The sequence below is a fragment of the Corvus moneduloides genome, chromosome 28 (assembly GCF_009650955.1).
Source record: "Corvus moneduloides isolate bCorMon1 chromosome 28, bCorMon1.pri, whole genome shotgun sequence".
Lineage (NCBI taxonomy): Eukaryota > Metazoa > Chordata > Aves > Passeriformes > Corvidae > Corvus > Corvus moneduloides.
This window is the reverse complement of record NC_045503.1, coordinates 2,046,538-2,066,216: the sequence shown is the minus strand read 5'-3', so window position 1 is coordinate 2,066,216 and position 19,679 is coordinate 2,046,538. Positions and strand designations below refer to the sequence as shown.

Below are 19,679 nucleotides of genomic sequence, written 5' to 3'. Positions count from 1 at the left end.
CCAGGAATGTGAGTGCTCCTAAATCTTGGGAAGAGCTGCCACGGAGTGCACAAATAATTAAACATTAGTAATTAGAAGAATGCAGCCAGGTCAAAGCAAAGCGAAGTTTTTCAGGTTTTTCTTTGAACTAAGGAACGCTGCATTGAATCAAAGTTATTGCGAGTTAAGTCAAAATTATTGCAAGTTTTCTGTTATTTAAGATTAAAAAAAAAAACAGCAACCCCAGGAATCCTCCAGGAATCAGGTCCTCAGTTCCTCCTCTTGCACAGTCCCAGCCAGCCCTGGGATGAACGACCTGGAAAGGCAACTTGGACACTGCAGGAATTATCCAACCTTTCTTATCTTCACCCATAAATCAGGAACAAGAGAATGAAATGCAGGGAAGAGGTGAGGGCCAGGCAGAAGGTCCCTGGCCGTGCCCATCCCCTCTGGAGCAAACAGCCCTGAACCAAGTGCATTTATCTGGCATTAAATGCAGGTGGGCCCAGGCACTGCACCGCGAGAAGCAGCTTTGTGGCCATGTCACATCAGGAGGGGACAGCAGAGACCGGGGGAGCTCAGGACAGAGCTGGTGCCCCACAGCCACCCTCTGCCTCCCCCTGTGGTGCTGCTGCAGGATGGGCAATCCCAAAACTGCTCCATCCCCTGTCCACCAGGAATGACCCCAGAGCAATCCCAAACCCAGACTGTGTTATCAGGGATTATTTTTGCTGTGTGGGATCATTGCTGCCAGGACAAGGAGACCCAAAACATGGTCCTAACAGGATGCTGAACCTTGCCAGCGCTGACTCCAGTTTCACCAGTACAACCCCCCAGCCCAGATTTGCACCAAGTGCTGTTCTGGGAAATTATAAAATCAAACCAGTTCCTGTTGGTTGTCGTCTGATCTGAGTGAAAACGAGTGGCCAGCTAAAAATAGATCTGAGTGATATCTCCAGGGCTTCCTGCCTGCCTTTCCTGTGTCTTGGGGCACAGACCAGACTGATTTCACGTGGGAGTTGTTTTTTGGGTGCATCTTCACTTCATGACACCGACTTGCCAACGTGGCCATCACCAGAGGAGCCCTGGGCTTCCAGCCCTGCTCCCCGTGCCCAGCCTGTGGGAGCACCCAAACCCAAGGGAACACCCAGCACCTGCAGCCCACGGAACACAGATTAAGCTGGAAAAATGAGCTTAATTATTCAATTAATGATTTAATTCCTGGCAATGGAAATGAATAATGGTGGAGGGTCCCTTGCACAGGTTCTTTCAGGTGTTGGTCCGTGGAATTGGTTCTCATTCCTGGCTGCATCTGAGAGCGTGGGAGAACAAAGTTGAAGGAAGTTTGTTGAGGTCGCTCAGGGTTGCTCAGGTCCACTCAGAGGTGGTGCCAAGGAACAGAGAGGGAGTTTGGAAGAGGAATTAGAGGAGACCCTGAGCTGGCGTGTGGGCAGTAAAACCAGCCAGGACAGCAGGACAAATATTTAAAAGTAAGAGCTTTAGAGGGATTATAAATCTCCCTGTTCAGATCTGCTCTCAGGCTTCAGCGGGTGACTTCCCCTTGTGTCTGGGGACCAGGAAGGTTTTTCTCAGCACAGTAATTTCCCACCAGGGTTCATCTATGGCAGCAAGGCTTGGGTGGCACAGCCTGACCCAACCTCTGAGCCCGGGGTCCCTCTCCTATCTCTGAGAGGGTTTCTTCACTGCCAGCTCCATGTTTGGAGAGGTAAAACATCCTGTTTATAACAGAGCACCGTGTGTGGGCAGCTGGAAATTCTGTGAGGGCTCGGATCTCATCAATGACTTCTGCCCTCTCATTTTCACCTGGCTGAGCCACTGACAAAGGTCTTCCATTCTCTGTGATGTTCTGCTCCTGGACTTTCCCGAGGAGGGACTCAGCAGGTTTGGGTGCAGATCTCATGGCTGTTTATCCCAGGGGAAAGCAGCAGCTCACGGAGGAGGCCGTCGACCTCCCCCTGCGCACTCAGCATTTCCTCTTCCTCATGAACGTGACTCATGAACCTGATTGCAGCTAAACCCAAGAGCTGCCATCCTCACTGCTCACCTCCTTCAGCCCATTCTCCTGGGATTTTTCCCTCCCCTGGGAGCAGGCTGAGGTTGGGCAGAGCTGGCAGCGAGCTGGTCTCAGGAGCTGAACTCAGCTCTGGGAACCAGTCTGGGCTTTGATGCCTGGAGGCATCAGGGGATTAGGATGCTTTGCTTTGGTCCCAAGCACCAACCCCAGTTTGGGTTTGAGCCTCAGGATGTTCCCATTCGTGTTCCCTTCACCTCCATGTTCCAGGCTGGCAGCTCTGCCAAGACCCCACTTTGCTCCATTTGGTGAATTTGGTGACAGGGTCTTCACAATTTGGGCTGATCTGAGCAGAAACCTGGGACGGTTTCTGCTGGTCCCTCACGCTGACTGTGAACCACTGACGCTTCCTGTTGTGGTTTCCTGCCTCGGCTGAGACGCCTCCTCTCTGCTCTCCCTTCCTGTTCTCATCAGGGCCACTTTGGGCCTTCATGGGGACAGCAACTTGGTAGAGGAGGCTCTGGTTGCCATAAATCCAGCTCCTGGCAGGCCTTTGCTGCTGAGGGCTGAGCAGGGCAGGGTGCACAGGGCAGAACAGCTCCTCCTGAGCCTGTCCAGCACAGAGATCCAGCCAAGCCCTTCCCAGCTCCAGTGATCCCAGGGGATGGCAGGAGGCAGCCCTGTGCTGCCGAGAGGGGTGAACCTGGCTGGGATGAGCCAGGGCAGGGCTGACCACCAGGGCAGAGCTGGCCACATGCCCAGGCACAGCTCTGGCCACTGCCTGGGAGCAGAGGCCACAGCAGTGGGCTCGGCCCATGGGGAAGTGACTTCTCCCACCATGTCCAGAAATGAGAGTCAGATTGGGAAGAATCAGGGCAAATACCCAGCATGCTGCCCCAAAATCTGATATTTTCTTCACTCCTCACATGAGTGACGCATTTGCAGGAGGTGCAGATGGAGAAAATCTCTCTGATCTTTTTGGGGTCATCATCTGCGAAGGAGCAGCCCCAAAGTTCAGGCTCCGGGGAACAAATGAGACCCTTTGGTTACGATAATTTTTCCATTGATTACAGCAAATTGGGCTCCGTCAACACCCTCTGGGTGGGATTTTAGATGATTCAAGATAGTGATACGAGCCCTGTACAGACACAAGCCCTAAAGCTCTTCGGCACCAGGGGCTCTGCAGGGACTTGGTCAACAAAGGGCCCTCTCTGCCAACGGGATCAGAGCATCAGGAACCAGCCAGAGCCAGGTATTGTGGGGAAAAATTCCATAGATTGTCTAAAAAACAATTCAAGGAAGGTTTCTTCTTGTTGTCGCTGACTGATGGTTGATGTCTGCCCAGAAGCACTTGGGTTTCTCTCCTTCCACTGTGCTTGGTGCAGTTGTTTATCTAAATGTTGTTTTAGACATTTCATATCCACTTCGTGTTTTACTCTTAATGCATTTAAGGTTTTGGCCTCCTAGAGCTCCATGGCAAAACTCATTTATTCAGAGAGGCCAAAGAATTTCCTTTGATTGTGAACAGGGCTGGAGAGAAAATGGTAGGAAGTCAAGGCTAAAAATGTCAGGATGGATTTAAGGAGCACATTTTTAATGGAGAAGGTAATTAACCACTGGAGGAATTTACTGTAGGATTTGGGCAATTCTCTATTGCTTATGATCTTTAAATCAGGATCAGGTGGATTCTCTATTCCTTGGGATCTATAAATCAAGATCATGTGGATTCTCTATGGCTTGGGATCTTCAAATCAAGATTGGATGGATTTTTATTTACACTTTCCAGCTCAGTCAGGGTGGGATGGAGGAATCACCGTGGGATGCTGTGATGTTTGGAATACACAGATAATCAGTAGAGGAACTTCTAGATGTAAGGAGCACATTTTTAATAGTGAAGGTAATTAACCACTGGAGGAATTCACTGTAGGATTCAGTGCATTCTCTATCGCTTGGGATCTTTAAATCAAGATGGGATGGATTTTTATTTGCACTTTCCAGCCCCGGTGAACTTGGATGGAGAGAAAATGGTAGAAAGTCAAGGCTAAACACATTGACATGGATTTAAGGAGCACATTTTTAATAGCGGAGGTAATCAAGCACAGGAGGAACTCTCTGTAGGATCTGTGGCATTCTCTATTGCTTGGGATCTTGAAATGGAGATCAGGTGCATTCTCTGTTCCTTGGGGTCTATAAATCAAGATTGAGTGGATTCTCTGGAGCTTGGGATCTTTAAATCAAGATCAGGTGGATTTTTATTTACCCTTTCCAGCTCCAGTTAGGGCGGGATAGCGGGATGTGGGATGCTGTGATGTTTGAAACGACCCCACAGAGAGCCAGCGGGAGAACCTCTAGACAGGAAAGTCTGAACCCCAACTAAACCATTTTACAAAACGATGCCTCAGGGACGAATCTTCCCTTCCAGGCTGAGCCCCAGCAGCGCGTGAGCCATCGCGGCGAGTACGGGCGGGGAGATGCCGGACGCCGCCGCCCACCTGCCCTTCTACTACGGCAGCATCGCGCGCTCGGAGGCCGAGGAGCACCTGAAGCTGGCGGGGATGGCGGACGGGCTGTTCCTGCTGCGGCAGTGCCTGCGCAGCCTGGGCGGCTACGTGCTGTCCATGGTGTGCGACCTGCAGTTCTACCACTACCCCATCGAGCGCCAGCTCAACGGCACCTACGCCATCCTGGGGGGCAAGGCCCACTGCGGCCCCGAGGAGCTCTGCGAGTTCTACTCCAAGGACGCCGACGGGCTCTGCTGCCCCCTGCGCAAGCCCTGCAACCGGCCCAGCGGGGTGGAGCCCCAGCCCGGCGTCTTTGACAGCATGAGGGACAACATGGTGCGGGAATACGTGCGGCAGACCTGGAAACTGGAGGTACTGGGCCTTTCCAGGGTTGGGGTGGGAAGCCATGACCTCTCTGGCACTGTTGTGTCCCGCTTGCGGCATGGCAGAGCAAGGTCCCTCTCCTTGCAGGGTGCCGGCACTGAGAGGGGTCTGAATCCTGCTCTTTCCCAGTTTCTTCTTCAGAAACTGGTCCAAACATCTTCCCAAGCCTTCAGACCCGTCCTTGGAACAGCTGGAGCTCACTTTGCAAGCCTTCCCCCAGGCATCCTTCTCCTCTGCAGGCATGGGATGCTCCCTGCCTTAGACCAGAGCTCTGATCCCAAAACTTAACAGCCAACTTCAAACCCCAACAAACCCATCCCAAACCCCAGCAACCCCATCCCAAACTGCAACAGCCTGTCCCAAACCTCCACAAACCCATCCCAGAACTAAACCAACTCATCCCAAGACCCAGTGATTCATTCCAGAACTAAACAAGCCCATCCCAAACCCCAACAAACCCATCCCAAACCCCAACAAGCCCATCCCAAACCCCAACAAACCCATCCCAAATCCCAACAAACCCATCCCAATCTCCAACAAACCCATCCCAAACCCCAACCATGGAGCTCCAGAGGCACATAAAGACATGACCCCCATGCCATGGACATGTCCCTGGCACTGATGGTGGCAGATTCTCCATGGCAGATCCATCCCAATCCTGGTGCTAGTAATGCCAAGGTTGTGGCTTCCATCCCCATATGGGCCATTTTCTTAAGAATTGGACTTGATGATCCTTATGGGTCCCTTCCAACTCGGAATATTCTGATTTCTGGGAGTAGCTCTCATGTGAGGCACCTGTGCCTCCAAGCCTTGTGCTGAAGATGAAATAAAATCAGACTTAGACTTCTGCTCAGGTCTTTGCCACTCTTTGGAGTGCATTTTTTGCCTCTCTGGAGGGTTTTTTTTGGCCAGTGAAGGTTTTACCCATGAGAGCGAGGCAGGGGGTACTGGATCAGGCCTGTGTGTTATTTAAATTTAAAAATAGCCACAACCAGGTTCCTGTGTTTTACTGCAGACTGGGATATCTACAATAGATGCATAAATCAAAACTCTAAATGACCCCACTGGAAGCCATGGAAGTCCCTTCTTTCTGCCTGTACCACCTTGGCTCCTCAGACACTTCCAGTGGTCATTTTGTTGTTTCGTTGGAAAGGGCTGCCCAGGGAAGTTCGGAGTGCCCATCCCTGGAGGTGCCCAAGGAAGGCCTGGACGTGGCACTCAGTGCTCTGGGCTGGGGACAGGGTGGGGATGGGGCACAGCTTGGACTCGATGACCTTGGAGAGCTTTTCTAACCTGAATCATTCTGGGATTCTATATTTTGTTTGAAGTCCTCAGAGAAATATGGCTCAGGCATTGTCCTTATGGAGCCTTTCTGCAGAAGCTCTCTAAATTCGGCCTATTTACACCAAATGTGTTTGACAGAATGAGGTATTTTATAGGGTGAACGAGGTGTTCTATAGGGTTTCTATAGCGCAATGAGGTGTTCTGGGCTAAAATGAGGCGTTTTGTAGCAGAATTCTCTCCCAGAACCGGGGATTCTGTAGGGTTTCCCCCAGAGCAGATCTGTGGCCACCTGCAGATAACACAAAGGACATCGCCACCTCCTGGCAAAGGGACAGTAACGGTTTAACACCGGAGTGAGCCCGGGGAAAGGAACTCAGGGTCTCTCCCTCGTGATTTCCAGACTGCACCGATCTTGCCAAGTCCTGGTGTCTGTGGGTAGTGAGCAGCCAGGAGGGCAGGGGCACCAGAAAGGTTCTGCTCTAAAGAAAAGCATGGAGCCATGGAATATCCTGAGCTGGAAGGGACCCTCAGGGATCATCAGTGCAGCCCCTGGCCCTGCCCAGACACCCCAACAACCCCAGCCTGGGCATCCCTGAGAGCGCTGTCCAAACGCTCCTGCAGCTCTGGCAGCCTCGGGCCGGGCCCATTCCCTGGGGAGCCTGGGCAGTGCCCAGCAGCCTCGGGGGGAAGAACCTTTCCCTGAGCTCCATGCCCAGCCCTGACCCAGCTCCAGCCGTTCCCTGGGCTCCTGTCCCTGTCCCAGAGCAGAGCTCAGCCCCTGCCCCTCCGCCTCCCCTCGGGAGGAGCTGCAGCCCCCAGGAGCCTCCCCTCAGTCTCCTCTGCTGCAGCTGAACGAGCCAAGTGCCCTCAGCCGCTCCTCAGACCCTTCCCCAGCTCCGTGTCCCTCCTTTGGACACTCTCCAACAGCTTTGGACCCTTCTGATCTTGTGGTGCCCAGAGTGCCCCCAGCACTGGAGGTGAGGCTGCCCCAGTGCAGAGCAGAGCGGGACAATCCCTCCCCTGGCCTGGTGCCCCCCAGGACATGGAGGCCCTTTGGGCTGCCAGGACACACCGGGGACTCAGATCCAACTTGGACCGACTAGGAACATGAGGCTGAAGGACACCCCACAAGCCTGACACGAATCTTCCTCACATGAATGTGGTGCCTTCTCTCTTCCCTCTCCAAAGTCAAAGGGCTTCAGCTGGAATCAAGGCTGGATTCAAGGCCCTTTAATTACGAGACCTTCCAAGTTTCCTGTGTCGTCTGCCCCACACGAGCTGTGCTGAAGCCATCAGCAGTGCAGCAGGATGAAGGGAGGTCTCTTTTCCTGCTCTTTCCCAGGGGGATGCCCTGGAACAGGCCATCATCAGCCAGGCTCCACAGGTGGAGAAGCTGGTGGCCACCACAGCCCATGAGAGGATGCCCTGGTACCACGGCAACATCAGCCGGGAGGAAGCGGAACGGAGGCTCTACTCGGGGGCACAGCCTGATGGGAAATTCCTGTGAGTATCCAAACCCCTGGAAGATTTGGGATCCCTGGATTTTTTACCATTTCCCACCCCCACTGCCCTGCTGTTACTGGTTTCACACGGCAGAGGAGGATTAGCTGCAGGTGCTCAGAGTGGTTACAGATGTTTCAAAGATGGGCTGAGCCCCAAATATGTTCTTGTCCATTGTCTGCCCCCCATGAAGAGCCAATCTGGAGTTTCATTTGTTTCTCACATTTAAATCTCTCTGTGAAATGTGGTCGTTGCTGCACAGGATGATGAGGGATGGAGGGTTCAGTGGGGGAAGGTATTAAATACTGACACACTGGCAATGTAAGGCCCAGAAAACACAGGAGAAAGTTTTGTTCTGCATCTCTGCCCAGGTGAGACAGCCTTAATTTAATTTAATTATCTCCTGGATGAGTTAGGGAAATAAAGAATTAGCTGGAGAACAGCTCTTCAGGAGCTGGAGTGATAGGACAAGGGGGAATGGGTTGAAACTAAGAGTAGGGTTAGATGGGATATTGGGAAGGAATTGTTCCCTGGGAGGGTGGGCAGGCCCTGGCACAGGGTGCCCAGAGCAGCTGGGGCTGCCCCTGGATCCCTGGCAGTGTCCAGAGCCCCAGTGGATGGGGCTTGGAGCAGCCTGGGACAGTGGAAGGAACTGGAACACTGGGTGTTCTTGAAGGTCTTCTCCAACCCAAACAATTTTGAGATTCTCTGGTTCTATGAGAAGGGCGAAAACCTGGAGGTGAAGGGTCCCTCCTCAGCCTTTTCAGAGCAGGGCTGGAATCAGCTGGAGAGGGTGCAGGAGACTGGCAGAGCCTGCAGGTGAAGATCCCTCCTCAGCCTCTTCAGAGGGTTTTGAGATGGTGACAATTCCAATGAACCCGGCCTTAAACTTTTGCTCAGATCTTCCTTGATCTTTGGAGTGGAGTTTAGGCCTCTCTGGGGGTTTTTGCCTTAATGGAGGGTTTTTTTTTTACCTGAGGTAGCAGGTACTGGATCAGGTCTGTTATTTAAATTTAAAAATAGCTCCAGGCAGGCTCCTGCATTCTATTTTGGACTGGAACATATAGAATTGATGCATTTTATACAGGGACACCTCTGCCCACCCACCACTGACACCGTGACACTCCTCAGCGTAAAACCAAGAGCTGCTTTTAACAATTCATTAATAATTTTCCTTCCTGCCAGGCTGAGAGAAAAGAAGGAGAACCGTGCCTATGCCCTGTCCCTCGTCTATGGCAAGACCGTGTATCACTACCGGGTGGATCACGATAAATCCGGGAAATATTCCATTCCTGAGGGCACCAAGTTCGACACGCTCTGGCAGGTACCGAGCTGGGTGTGCTTGGAAACTGAGGCACCTTTCCCTTGCTTTGAAGTGTTATCAGATCCCTCAAAACCATCAGGATAAATAAACCCCTCTAACACCATCTTTTTAGTGTCAGCAAGTCAGGAATTATTTTATTCCTGGCCAGGGTTTGTGTGTGCGGCCGACGAAATTCTGGCCTCCACGCAGACCCCGATCCAAAACTTTTGTCATTTATTTGTACATTTATATGTTTATACTTATTTATATGGTCAAAGAAATTCATGTTCAGTGGTTCTAAATGCCATCATAACACCAAGGTTGTGGGTTTGATCCCCATTAATAATTAATAATCATCACAGTTGATCCCCATGGGCCCCTTCCAACTCAGAATATTCCGTGATTCTGTGCTAATTCTCTTTCATTAGTTATTGTTCTATCCTCTATTTGGTTATTAATGTCTCTGCTTTTCTGCTAATTAGACCATTATTTTAAATCTTTTTAGTCTTTTTTTTCTCCAGCAGGAACTTTCCAATGCCTGAACTGAACCTTTTTCAGTCTCTTTTTTTTCTTCTGGTTCCTCCAAAGTCTCCTTGTGGTCCATAAATTCTGCGTTCCAGATGTCCAGCCTCAATCCATCTTCCCCTCCCAGGCTTTGTTCATTGGAGTAGATCAGTGTTAGTTTACCAAAACTTCAAATTCCAGTAATTTTCCCAAGCTGTGCTCCTGCAGAAGTAGCTCATGACAACCTTGCTCCATGCTGGCTGAGAGTAATTGAAGAATAACACACTATTTGTAATTAATACTTCTATTGGTTGGGATTCATTAATTAAAACAATTAATTTTAAAGTTAAACCATGAATTAAAATTATCCAGGGAGTGGATGCCGGAACTCCCTCCTGGCCAGGGCTGTCTGAGGGACAGTAACCCCATTTTGCTGAATTTTCTGAATTCCCAGGGCTGTTTTCACTCGGAATCTTATTGAAAACAAAGATTTTTGGGGCGTTTTTATGGCAACAGAACCGTGCCAGGCTCCCGATTGCAGCTGAAATCTGAGCCAGCCAGGAGGGAAAGGGAAAGCCTGGTGTCCCTGGGGTCTGGTCCCAGGGCTGGGCTGGTTGTGCCCAGCCTCAGTCAAGCCTGGATCCAGTGGTGCTGCCGTGAAAAACTGCCTGGGATCCACGGAACAAACCCTGGAGTTCCTCTGGGAAAGGATGAGCTTTCTCTCAGGATTTATCCCACACACCAGGGCCTAAAACCCTTTCTGGCTGGGACAGCAATAACATTGCACTGAACATGCCCTACTCGTGCTGGAGAATTTGTCTTTCTTTGGGCCTTATCGAATTTCCCAAGTTCTTCCCAGCTCTGGCAGATATATCCAGGGCTGCAATCACACCCTGGGATATCTCTGAGTGCACAGAGGACAGAAGCAGTCTGGTCCCTGCCTGCCATAAATCTGAGAGGAATCATTGCCCTAAGCCACAAAAGTTGCCTTCAATAGTAAAAAAAAGAGATGATTTTCTCCTCACAATAATCTCTTTTTCCTCCCACCCCTTTCCCAGTTGGTGGAGTACTTAAAACTCAAACCAGACGGGCTGATTTTCTACCTGAGGGAAGCCTGCCCCAACCCCAACATGCCAGGTGAGCTGACACCTCTCAGTGCCACCCCTGGCCTCGGTTTGCCACCCACTGGTGCCAGCTGGAGCAGTGCCCGCCCAAATTTCCCTTCCTGTGCCCAGCCTTGCTGGGGAGGGGGCAGTGAGGGCTCTGCTCCTCTGGCAAACTGGGCCAGTGTCCCGTGGTGGTGTCACTGCCCAGGCCTGAGAGCAGGAGCAGGTGGGGGGAGTCAGTGGCCAAAGGGATTTGGTGCCCCACAGACAGGTTCTGAGCGTGACCTGATTTTTAGGCAGCAGGAAAATCCGTGTCCTGGAAGGCTGGGCTCTGCTGGCTCTCTGAACACTCAAAACCAGCGGGCACTTTGGGTCCACGTGTCACAAATGTCACTTCAGAGCCTGCCCTGTCCTGGGGCACAGCTCAGCCGGTCTCTGCCCCAGTGGTGGCACTTTCCCTGAGAAAATTTGGGAATAACAGCCACATCCAGACACGTTTCCACACCTTTCTAGGCTAAAGCTGTGGAAACTTTCCTTTGGGGGGTGGAGGGGCTGTGATCAGACCCAGGCACCTTCAAGGTCTGGCCCCTGCTCGGACCCTGCTTAGGGCAAACTCCTGATAACAAACTCCTGATAACAAATCCTCTCTCCTGATTTGCAGCCTCTGCAGCACCAGCTCCACCCACCCACCCCTCCGTGAGCGTAAGTTTGGGGGAGGCTCTGTTTTATTGGGACCTCAGTGGTTTTAATGTTGCTGCATTTCAAGCTTGGCTGATCAAACCCTTCTCTTCAAACCCTGCTTTTGTCTAAGAGCTCAGGAGCTGCACTGGATATGAAGCCCAGCTGGGACGTTGTTCCCTTTCCAGCTTGGATGGGGATGGGGAATAGCTGGGCACAGAGAGAGCTGAGAAGGGTTTCCATTCATCCTGAACTCCTTGCAACATGTAGGCCTGTCCTTGGGGAGCTCCATCCCTGCCCTGCTCGCCAGGCAGGAGCGAGGAAGCCGTGCTGGGATTCTGGGAATGCTCAGCCCTGCTGCTCCCGCTGGCCCCTGGCCAGGGCTTTGTGCTCCCTCTGCCCCGGGGAATGTCTGCGCTCAGTCCCCGAGTGCTGAGCTGTGCTGAAACCAGCGGGTCTGGGGATCCCAGCGGGGGCTGAGTGAGGCCTGGGGGCTCACCCAGCACCTCAGGGTGCTTTCACAACCCACAGTGGCCTCCAGGCTGCTGGGCACTGCCCAGGTTCCCCAGGGAATGGGCCCGGCCCCGAGGCTGCCAGAGCTGCAGGAGCGTTTGGACAGCGTTCTCAGGGATGCCCAGGCTGGGGTTGTTGGGGTGTCTGTGCAGGGCCAGGGGTTGGATCAATGATCCCTGAGGGTCCCTTCCAGCTCAGGATATCCTGGGATTCTGTGACCCTGGTATTCCAAGCTGTGCCACCCTGTGGCTCTCTGCTCTGGGGACAGTGGCTGCACACTGTCGCTGTGTGCTCACAAGGCCGCTCTTGCCGTGCTGGGTGTGGGCTGAGCTGCCTCCAGGCTTCCCTTCCCTTCCCGGCTCTCTGCGAACTGCGGAGTCCTGCCTGGGATGGGGGAAGCTGAGGGGACGGAGAGCTCCCAGGAGGAGGCTGCTGTGCTCAGGGTCCCTGGGTGCCCCCAGGGCCGGATCCCTGCTGTGCCCTGCCCTGCGGGAGCTGACTGGAACAGGAATGTTGGGTCCAGACCGCAGCTCAGGGCCTTTCAGCGGGGTCACCAGCCGGGGCTGTGTTGGGGTGTAATTTCTCTGTCCCCTTCCCCTCCATTTCCAACGGAAGCGATTTCTCCTTTATCCACTTTCTCCTCATTTCTTTTCCAGAGAAACCTGGGCTCTCTCAATGCAGACGGATACACCCCAGAGCCTGTCGGTGAGCAACTCCAGAGCCCCCTCCTCCTCACAGGGGACAGGACCGGGCATGTCCCAGGAGCCCGGGGGCTCCCTGGAGCCCTGCTACGAATCCCCTTTCTTACAAAAGCACCCAGGAGCATCCCAGACATTTCGGGGTCCTGAGCCCACACCGGGCTCCCAGGAAATCAAGCCCTACCCCCATTCCTTGCCTTACCCAGGAAATGAAGCCCTGTCTTATCCCCATTTCCCACTCAATACTCAGCGTATCCATCTGTATTTCAGTGGGGTAAAGCCCTGGCTGGGGCTGGCAGGGTGGGTATGTGGAGTGGGAATGCTCAGTGATCCTCCAGGAGATGTGGAGTGGGAATGCTCCGTGATCCTCCAGGAGATGTGGAGTGGGAATGCTCAGGCCCCTCCAGGAGATGTGGAATGGGAATGCTCAGGCCCCTCTCCCCATCCCAACTCCTTCAGCAACCAGAACTGGGAGAGGCCCTGGGTTGTGAAAGGAAGGGAGATGCCCAGGAGGGATGAGAAATGCTGGAGGCGAAGGTGAATTGGCCAAAAGAGCAGAGAAACCCTTCCCAATCCGTGAGGGAGAGTGGGATGGGGAAGGGCCGGTTTCTAACCAAGTGTTCCTCTTGGGAAGGGGCAGGAAAATCCCGCCTGCTGCCCATGGACACCAGCGTCTACGAGAGCCCCTACAGTGACCCCGAGGAACTCAAGGACAAGAAGCTGTTCCTGAAGAGGGACCACCTGATGATCGATGAGGTGGAGCTGGGGGCAGGAAACTTTGGCTGCGTCAAGAAGGGAGTTTACAAAATGAGGAAGTGAGTGAGGGTGCTGGGGAAGGGGGAGGAGAGGCACCCGGGCTGGCCTCGAGGTGTCCCCAGCTGTCCTGTTTGTCACTAGATGGGCCCCAAAGTGACAATGTAGTGGATGAGAAATGATCTGGAAGGTCAGGGATGATGGATGTGATGGTGGAGGCACTGCCCCTAGAAGCGTTCAGAAAACGAGCAGATTTTGTGGTGGGGTTCAGTGGGGATGGTGGTGTTCGAGCAGGGGTTGGACTTGATGATCCTGGGGATCTTTTCCAACCTTATCAATCCCATGATACTATGATATGATGCTGTGATTCCGTGGCTTTCCATGGATTTTCACTGACTGCTGCAGTGCCCTGGGTAACCTGCACCACACCCCCAGGCATGCAGCTGCCACTTCCAAAGGGACTTGCTGGGCTCCGAGGAACAACTCCATGTTCCTGAGGCCACCTCTGTCCGTGTCAGGCCAAAGCAGTGACACTGAGGAGTTGTGCCACCCTTGGCTCTGTTGCTGGTTGTCTGTGATGGTCTTTACCTACTTGTGCCTCAGTTTCCTCCTGGAAAAGTGGCACTGAGGACCTAGATCGCAGTGTGGGAGGGGAGGTGTCTCCAGATCAGGGATGGCAACTTCTGGCCTACACCCACAAGGGTGAGGTGACCTTTTCTCTCCATCCTGGGACACCAGAACGGCGCAGGGCTCTGCCAGAATAGGATGTTGAGAGGTCAAACGGTGTCACACGAGAAGGGATTTCCATTCCTGGTGATGCCTTTTCCTGGTCTTAAAATCAAGAGTCATACACAGTTAGAAGGGGAAAAGGGATTTTACCTTGGTATTTATTTTAAGGATCCTTAGGTGCACACGTCCAGGTCATGTGCATTGAAATGCACCCCGCCGAGTCTCTCCCTCAAAGATTGGGTATAACATTATAGGTTTTACTAATTAGCATATCTATCAAAAATTCCCAAATGAGAGGCTCAAGTGAGCCCTGCTCCCCCAAGGAGCCTTCCCCTGGATGGTTCTATCTCAGGTTACAGAATGTGATCTGGAGAGGACCTTGGGGTCTGGGACACACTGATCCCTGGCTACGAAGCTTCTAAATGTTTAGTCTCTCAGCTTGACAAACAAGTCCAAGAATGTAGGCAAAAAGCACTGGGAATACAGAAGTTGTAAAAAGGTATAACAGGGGTATAAAAGAAAAGGCAAAAAAATCTTCATGGCACCACTGGCTGTGACCGCTGAATCCAGCTGTGCTCAGCCCATCCCACGGCTGTTCCCCTGTGCAGGAAGCAGATTGACGTGGCCATCAAGGTGCTGAAGAGCAACAACGAGAGGACAGTGAAGGATGAGATGATGAAGGAAGCACAGATCATGCACCAGCTGGACAACCCCTACATCGTGCGCATGATCGGGGTGTGCGAGGCCGAGTCGCTGATGCTCGTGATGGAGATGGCTTCTGGAGGGCCTCTCAACAGGTTCTTGGCTTCCAAGAAGTGAGTGTTGGATGAAATGTGGCTGATCTTCTGCGTTTCTGCTCAAAATCTACTTCAAAAGCTCACCCCTGTAGGAGCAGGGAACTCCTCCTCCACCCTTGTAGGAGCAGGAAAGTTGAAAAGAGCAGGAGGAGAAATCTTTTCATATGAGGGACCAGGGGCTGATGCTTCTGGAGCAGAGATCTCCGTGTTCATTCTCCCTTGCAGCTGGAAAAGTCAGAGGGGACCACAACAGGTCCTTTATTGCTGAATTCTCCTTCCACCTTCCCCAGGGATGAGATTACAATGAGCAACATCGTGGAGCTGATGCACCAGGTGTCCATGGGGATGAAGTACCTGGAGGAAAAGAACTTTGTCCACAGGGACCTGGCGGCCAGGAATGTCCTGCTGGTCAACCAGCACTACGCCAAGATCAGTGACTTCGGGCTCTCCAAGGCTCTGGGAGCCAATGACAGCTACTACAAGGTGGGTGTGAGCACAGCAAAGGGTCTGGGGCAGGAACCTCCTGGCTGGGAGGATGAGATCCCCAGAGACTTGAGGATCTGGGCTGCTCGTGGACCCCTCTGCACAGCATCAGGCTCTGCCTCCCTGCTGTGACATTAAAGGGGCTTTGCAGAGCTCTGGTGACGAGGAGGATGCAGAGGCAGCCGGGGGGAGGGGGGTGGTGAGGGGCAGGGGGGTGAGAGGAGCCAGAGAAGAGAAGGGGATGAAGAGTGAGCCAGGGCTGATCTTCCCAGCAGTGCTCAGCTGAGGGAGAGACCCCACCTGGAATTCTGTGTCCAGCTCCAGGGCCCCCAGCACAAGAAGGATGAGGAACTGTTGGAATGAGTCCAGACAAGGCCACTAAATTGGTCACAGGGCTGGAGCCCCTCTGGAGCCAGGCTGGGAGAGCTGGGGGTGCTCACCTGGAGAGGAGAAGGCTCCAGGGAGAGCTCCGAGCCCCTTGCAGGGCCTAAAGGGGCTCCAGGAGAGCTGCAGAGGGACTGGGGACAAGGCATGGAGGGCCAGGAGCCAGGGAATGGCTTCCCAGTGCCAGAGGGCAGGGCTGGATGGGATCTTGGGCAGGAATTGTTCCCTGGGAGGGTGGGCAGGCCCTGGCACAGGGTGCCCAGAGCAGCTGGGGCTGCCCCTGGATCCCTGGCAGTGCCCAAGGCCAGGCTGGACATTGGGGCTTGGAGCAGCCTGGGACAGTGGAAGGTGTCCCTGCCATGGCAGGGGATGGACTGGGATGGGATTTAAGGTCCCTCCAACCCAAACCATTCTGGGATTCCATGGTTTAAGTGAGCCCTGGGGGCGGGGGCAGGAGGAGGGGGGCACCGTGGGCATTCAGCACCTGCCCAACAGGACAGCAGGGCCTGGGCTGGGCTTTGGAATTCCCATTTTAGGTGATTTTTTCAGTGATGTGAGGTTTGACACAAACACTGAGCAGAATTCAGGCACAGCTCCCAGCACTCCATGCCTCAGGCTGGAAATGTCCCTCCTCACTTATCTGCAGGCCAGGACAGCAGGGAAGTGGCCCTTGAAGTGGTACGCCCCGGAGTGCATCCTCTTCCACACGTTCTCCAGCAAGAGCGACGTCTGGAGCTACGGTGTGACCATGTGGGAGGCCTTCAGCTACGGGCAGAAACCCTACAAGGTGAGTCAGGAACCCTACAAGGTGAGGCAGAGCCCTACAAAGTGAAGCAGGAACCCTACAAGGTGAGGCAGAGCCCTACAAGTGAGGCAGAGCCCTACAGGCTGAGGCAGAGCCCTACAAGGTGAGGTAGAAATCCTACAAAGTGAGGCAGGGCCTTACAAGGTGAGGCAGAGCTGGCTCTGTCACCGATGGATGTCACACTTACAACAGGGACACTCTGGAACTCCAGTTCCTATTCCCTTGAGTGGTTGTTCCCACAGTTGGACACACAGGAAAGGAGACTTTGGGAAAGGCACAAAGCAGGTTGGATCCTGCAGCTTTGTGTTCGTTTTAAGAGAGAAGAAACAGAAAACAAACAGAATTGATTTGGGTTTGAATCAAAGCTGAGCTTCTTTTTGATCCTTCTGCTCACTTGAGAGAGAAAAAATCACTTCTCATCCACTGCTGGGCCTGTGCTTGGGTGGTGCCTGGAGGGTGGGGTGGGCAGGATGGGTGGGATGGGGTTGGCAGAATAGGAGGGATTGGGCGAGTAGGATGGGCAGGATGGGGTCTGCAGGGTGGGTGGGATGGGGTCTACAGTGGGTGGGATGGAATTGGCAGGATGGACAGGATGGAGTGTGCAGGATTTCTGGGAGTCTGGATGGGGTGGGATGGGATGGGATGGGATGGGATGGGATCTGCAGGCTGGATGGGATGGGTCAGCAGGGTGAGTGGGATGGGGTCAGCAGAACTGATGTGACGGAGTAACCAGGGTGGGTGGGATGGAGTGTGGACGCTGTGCAGAAGGGGGTCTGCAGGATGGCTGGGATGGGGTCTGTGGGATGGGATCTGCAGGATGGGATCTGCAGGATGGGTGGGATGGGGTCTGTGGGATGGGATCTGCAGGATGGGATCTGCAGGATGGGTGGGATGGGGTCTGTGGGATGGGATCTGCAGGATGGGGTCTGCAGGATGGGTGGGATGGGGTCTGTGGGATAGGATCTGCAGAATGGGGTCTGCAGGATGGGTGGGATGGGGTCTGTGGGATGGGATCTGCAGGATGGGATCTGCAGGATGGGTGGGATGGGGTCTGTGGGATGGGATCTGCAGAATGGGGTCTGCAGGATGGGTGGGATGGGGTCTGTGGGATGGGATCTGCAGGATGGGGTCTGCAGGATGGGTGGGATGGGGTCTGTGGGATGGGATCTGCAGAATGGGGTCTGCAGGATGGGTGGGATGGGGTCTGTGGGATGGGATCTGCAGGATGGGGTCTGCAGGATGGGTGGGATGGGGTCTGTGGGATGGGATCTGCAGGATGGGGTCTGCAGGATGGGTGGGATGGGGTCTGTGGGATGGGATCTGCAGAATGGGGTCTGCAGGATGGGTGGGATGGGGTCTGTGGGATGGGATCTGCAGGGTGGCCTGGCCACAGCGTGGGACACCAGCTCTGGCTGCTGGGATGGGAGCAGTGACTCTGCTGGGTGCGGGGTGTGTGTGGGATCAAAGCTCCACCCCAGGCCCAGCTCTAAGCTGTCTCCTCTAACCCTGCTACCAGCTCTGAACGCATTCACCCCTTTCCCACTTGCTCCCATCCCAGAAAATGAAGGGCCCCGAGGTGATCAGCTTCATAGAGCAGGGCAAGCGCATGGACTGTCCCCAGCAGTGCCCGGCAGAGATGTACGCCCTGATGCAGCAGTGCTGGACATACAGGTGAGGATCTCACCACGGTCCCAGCTCCATCAGAGTCACCAAACCCCAGCTTGGGATTGGAAATTTGGGTTGGAAGGGACCTTAAAGCCCATCCAGTCCCTTGCCATGGGCAGGGACACCTTCACCGCTGTCTGCATGGTGACAACAAAAAGCAGATGGTGTCTCCTGCCTTGGTTCATGATAATTCCCCTATCCATATTATCCATATCCCCTATATTTACTATCAGACCCCTCCAGCTACCTGTGCCAATCCTGGAAGATCCCCAAGGCTCCATGTCTTTGACCCTCTCCATCCCAGAAAAGTCTCAGCTGCCTCCTGAGCCCTGGCACAGCCGGGCTGCTGCTCTCCCCCAGGCCCTCTGTGTACCCCCTCATTGTATCAGGTCACTTTTATCCTCTCTGATGACTTTATTTGTTCCTCTCTGCCCTTGCAGATGGGAAGAACGCCCAGGATTTGTGGCTGTGGAAAACATCATCCGCTCCTACTACTACAGCATTGCTGCCAAGCCCGAAAACGGGCCAGAGACAGCGGACAAGGCCAAAGCAGCTCTTCCTTGAGATTCCTTCTCTACTCCTCCACCTGCCCTGCATGGACCTGGAAAGGCTCTTTGTGAAGTTTTGCTTTAACCTCTCAAATGCTGGCTCTGTCCTCAGCAGCTGCAGAACTGAGGGCGTGGGGGACGTTGGTGTCCCCACAGACAGGGACACCCAGCTGTGCCTCCCAGCTCCTCCAGCCTCACCCAGCCCAGGAGTACAGGCAGTGTTAGAGCTCCTTCCCACCCAATTCCAAAGCTATCCCAGGACCTCAGAGCTTTGTGCCTCCTAGGCTCACCGAGGATGAACTGTGTTGGCTCCAGAAAATCTGGATTTTTCTTAACAAACAATCCTGTCCCAGGTCACCACCAGGTGCACGTTTCTGGTGGGGTTGGCATGGGGTGGGACACAGCACAGGGAGCCACCGAGTCCTTTTCCCCTCGGATTAGGGCAAGGAGCAGCTGGTTTGCTGCTGGGATGGGGAGGAGCAGTGGGACAGAGCTGGTTTGTCCCCCTGCACCCCTGGCCAGCACGGAGCAGGTGTCACCCAGCCCTCCAAGGTGGCTCCCAAACAATTCCAGGACCAATCCCTCAGCTCCTGGATCCCACCTGGCCCCTCTGTGCTGATGAAATGTTGTTTTTCAAGCTTAAAAACTGGTCACCCTATAAATAAACTATTCCATGTTCTGAACATCCCATGCCTCAGATCATTGAACTTGGAGAAATTCTGGCAACTGCTTCAGGCTGGCTGCCAAAAACCCCCAAACCCACTGGGTAACAGAAACCTCCAACGCTGCATTTTTAGTGTCAGAAAATCGCTTCGTTCTCAGCTCTGGGTGGGGATGGGGCTGACAAAATCCCAGCCTCCACACAGCCCCCGATCCAAAATGTCCTCACCTTCTTATACATTTTTAGCAAACAGAGCAGTGAATGTTCATTGAGGCATAGCAAGGTTAGCTCAACAAAATTCACTGTTTTAGTCACTTTTCCAGGCTGTGTTCCCACAAAAGGAGCTTTGCTGTATGCTAAGAGTAATTTAAG

At 53.6% G+C, this 19,679-nt stretch overlaps 1 protein-coding gene across 4 annotated transcripts in view; it reads left to right on the top strand.

Moving 5' to 3' along the window:
* Nucleotides 1–19,329, top strand: part of LOC116436126 (tyrosine-protein kinase ZAP-70) — a 33,723-nt gene extending 14,394 nt beyond the window's left edge. For 2 of the 4 annotated variants that reach the window (XM_032093056.1, XM_032093055.1), the window contains 12 exons: nucleotides 4,434–4,884; nucleotides 7,523–7,683; nucleotides 8,866–9,004; nucleotides 10,546–10,624; nucleotides 11,255–11,295; nucleotides 12,441–12,489; nucleotides 13,117–13,297; nucleotides 14,573–14,779; nucleotides 15,052–15,244; nucleotides 16,275–16,415; nucleotides 17,992–18,104; nucleotides 18,539–19,329. In XM_032093056.1, the coding sequence (XP_031948947.1) occupies nucleotides 4,483–4,884; nucleotides 7,523–7,683; nucleotides 8,866–9,004; nucleotides 10,546–10,624; nucleotides 11,255–11,295; nucleotides 12,441–12,489; nucleotides 13,117–13,297; nucleotides 14,573–14,779; nucleotides 15,052–15,244; nucleotides 16,275–16,415; nucleotides 17,992–18,104; nucleotides 18,539–18,662 (1,830 nt within the window). In that variant the 5' untranslated portion in view covers nucleotides 4,434–4,482 and the 3' untranslated portion in view covers nucleotides 18,663–19,329. The remainder of the gene's footprint in view (nucleotides 1–4,433; nucleotides 4,885–7,522; nucleotides 7,684–8,865; nucleotides 9,005–10,545; nucleotides 10,625–11,254; nucleotides 11,296–12,440; nucleotides 12,490–13,116; nucleotides 13,298–14,572; nucleotides 14,780–15,051; nucleotides 15,245–16,274; nucleotides 16,416–17,991; nucleotides 18,105–18,538) is intronic. The other 2 variants (XM_032093057.1, XM_032093058.1) reach the window with 2 other exon arrangements.
* Nucleotides 19,330–19,679: the final 350 nt, after the last annotated feature.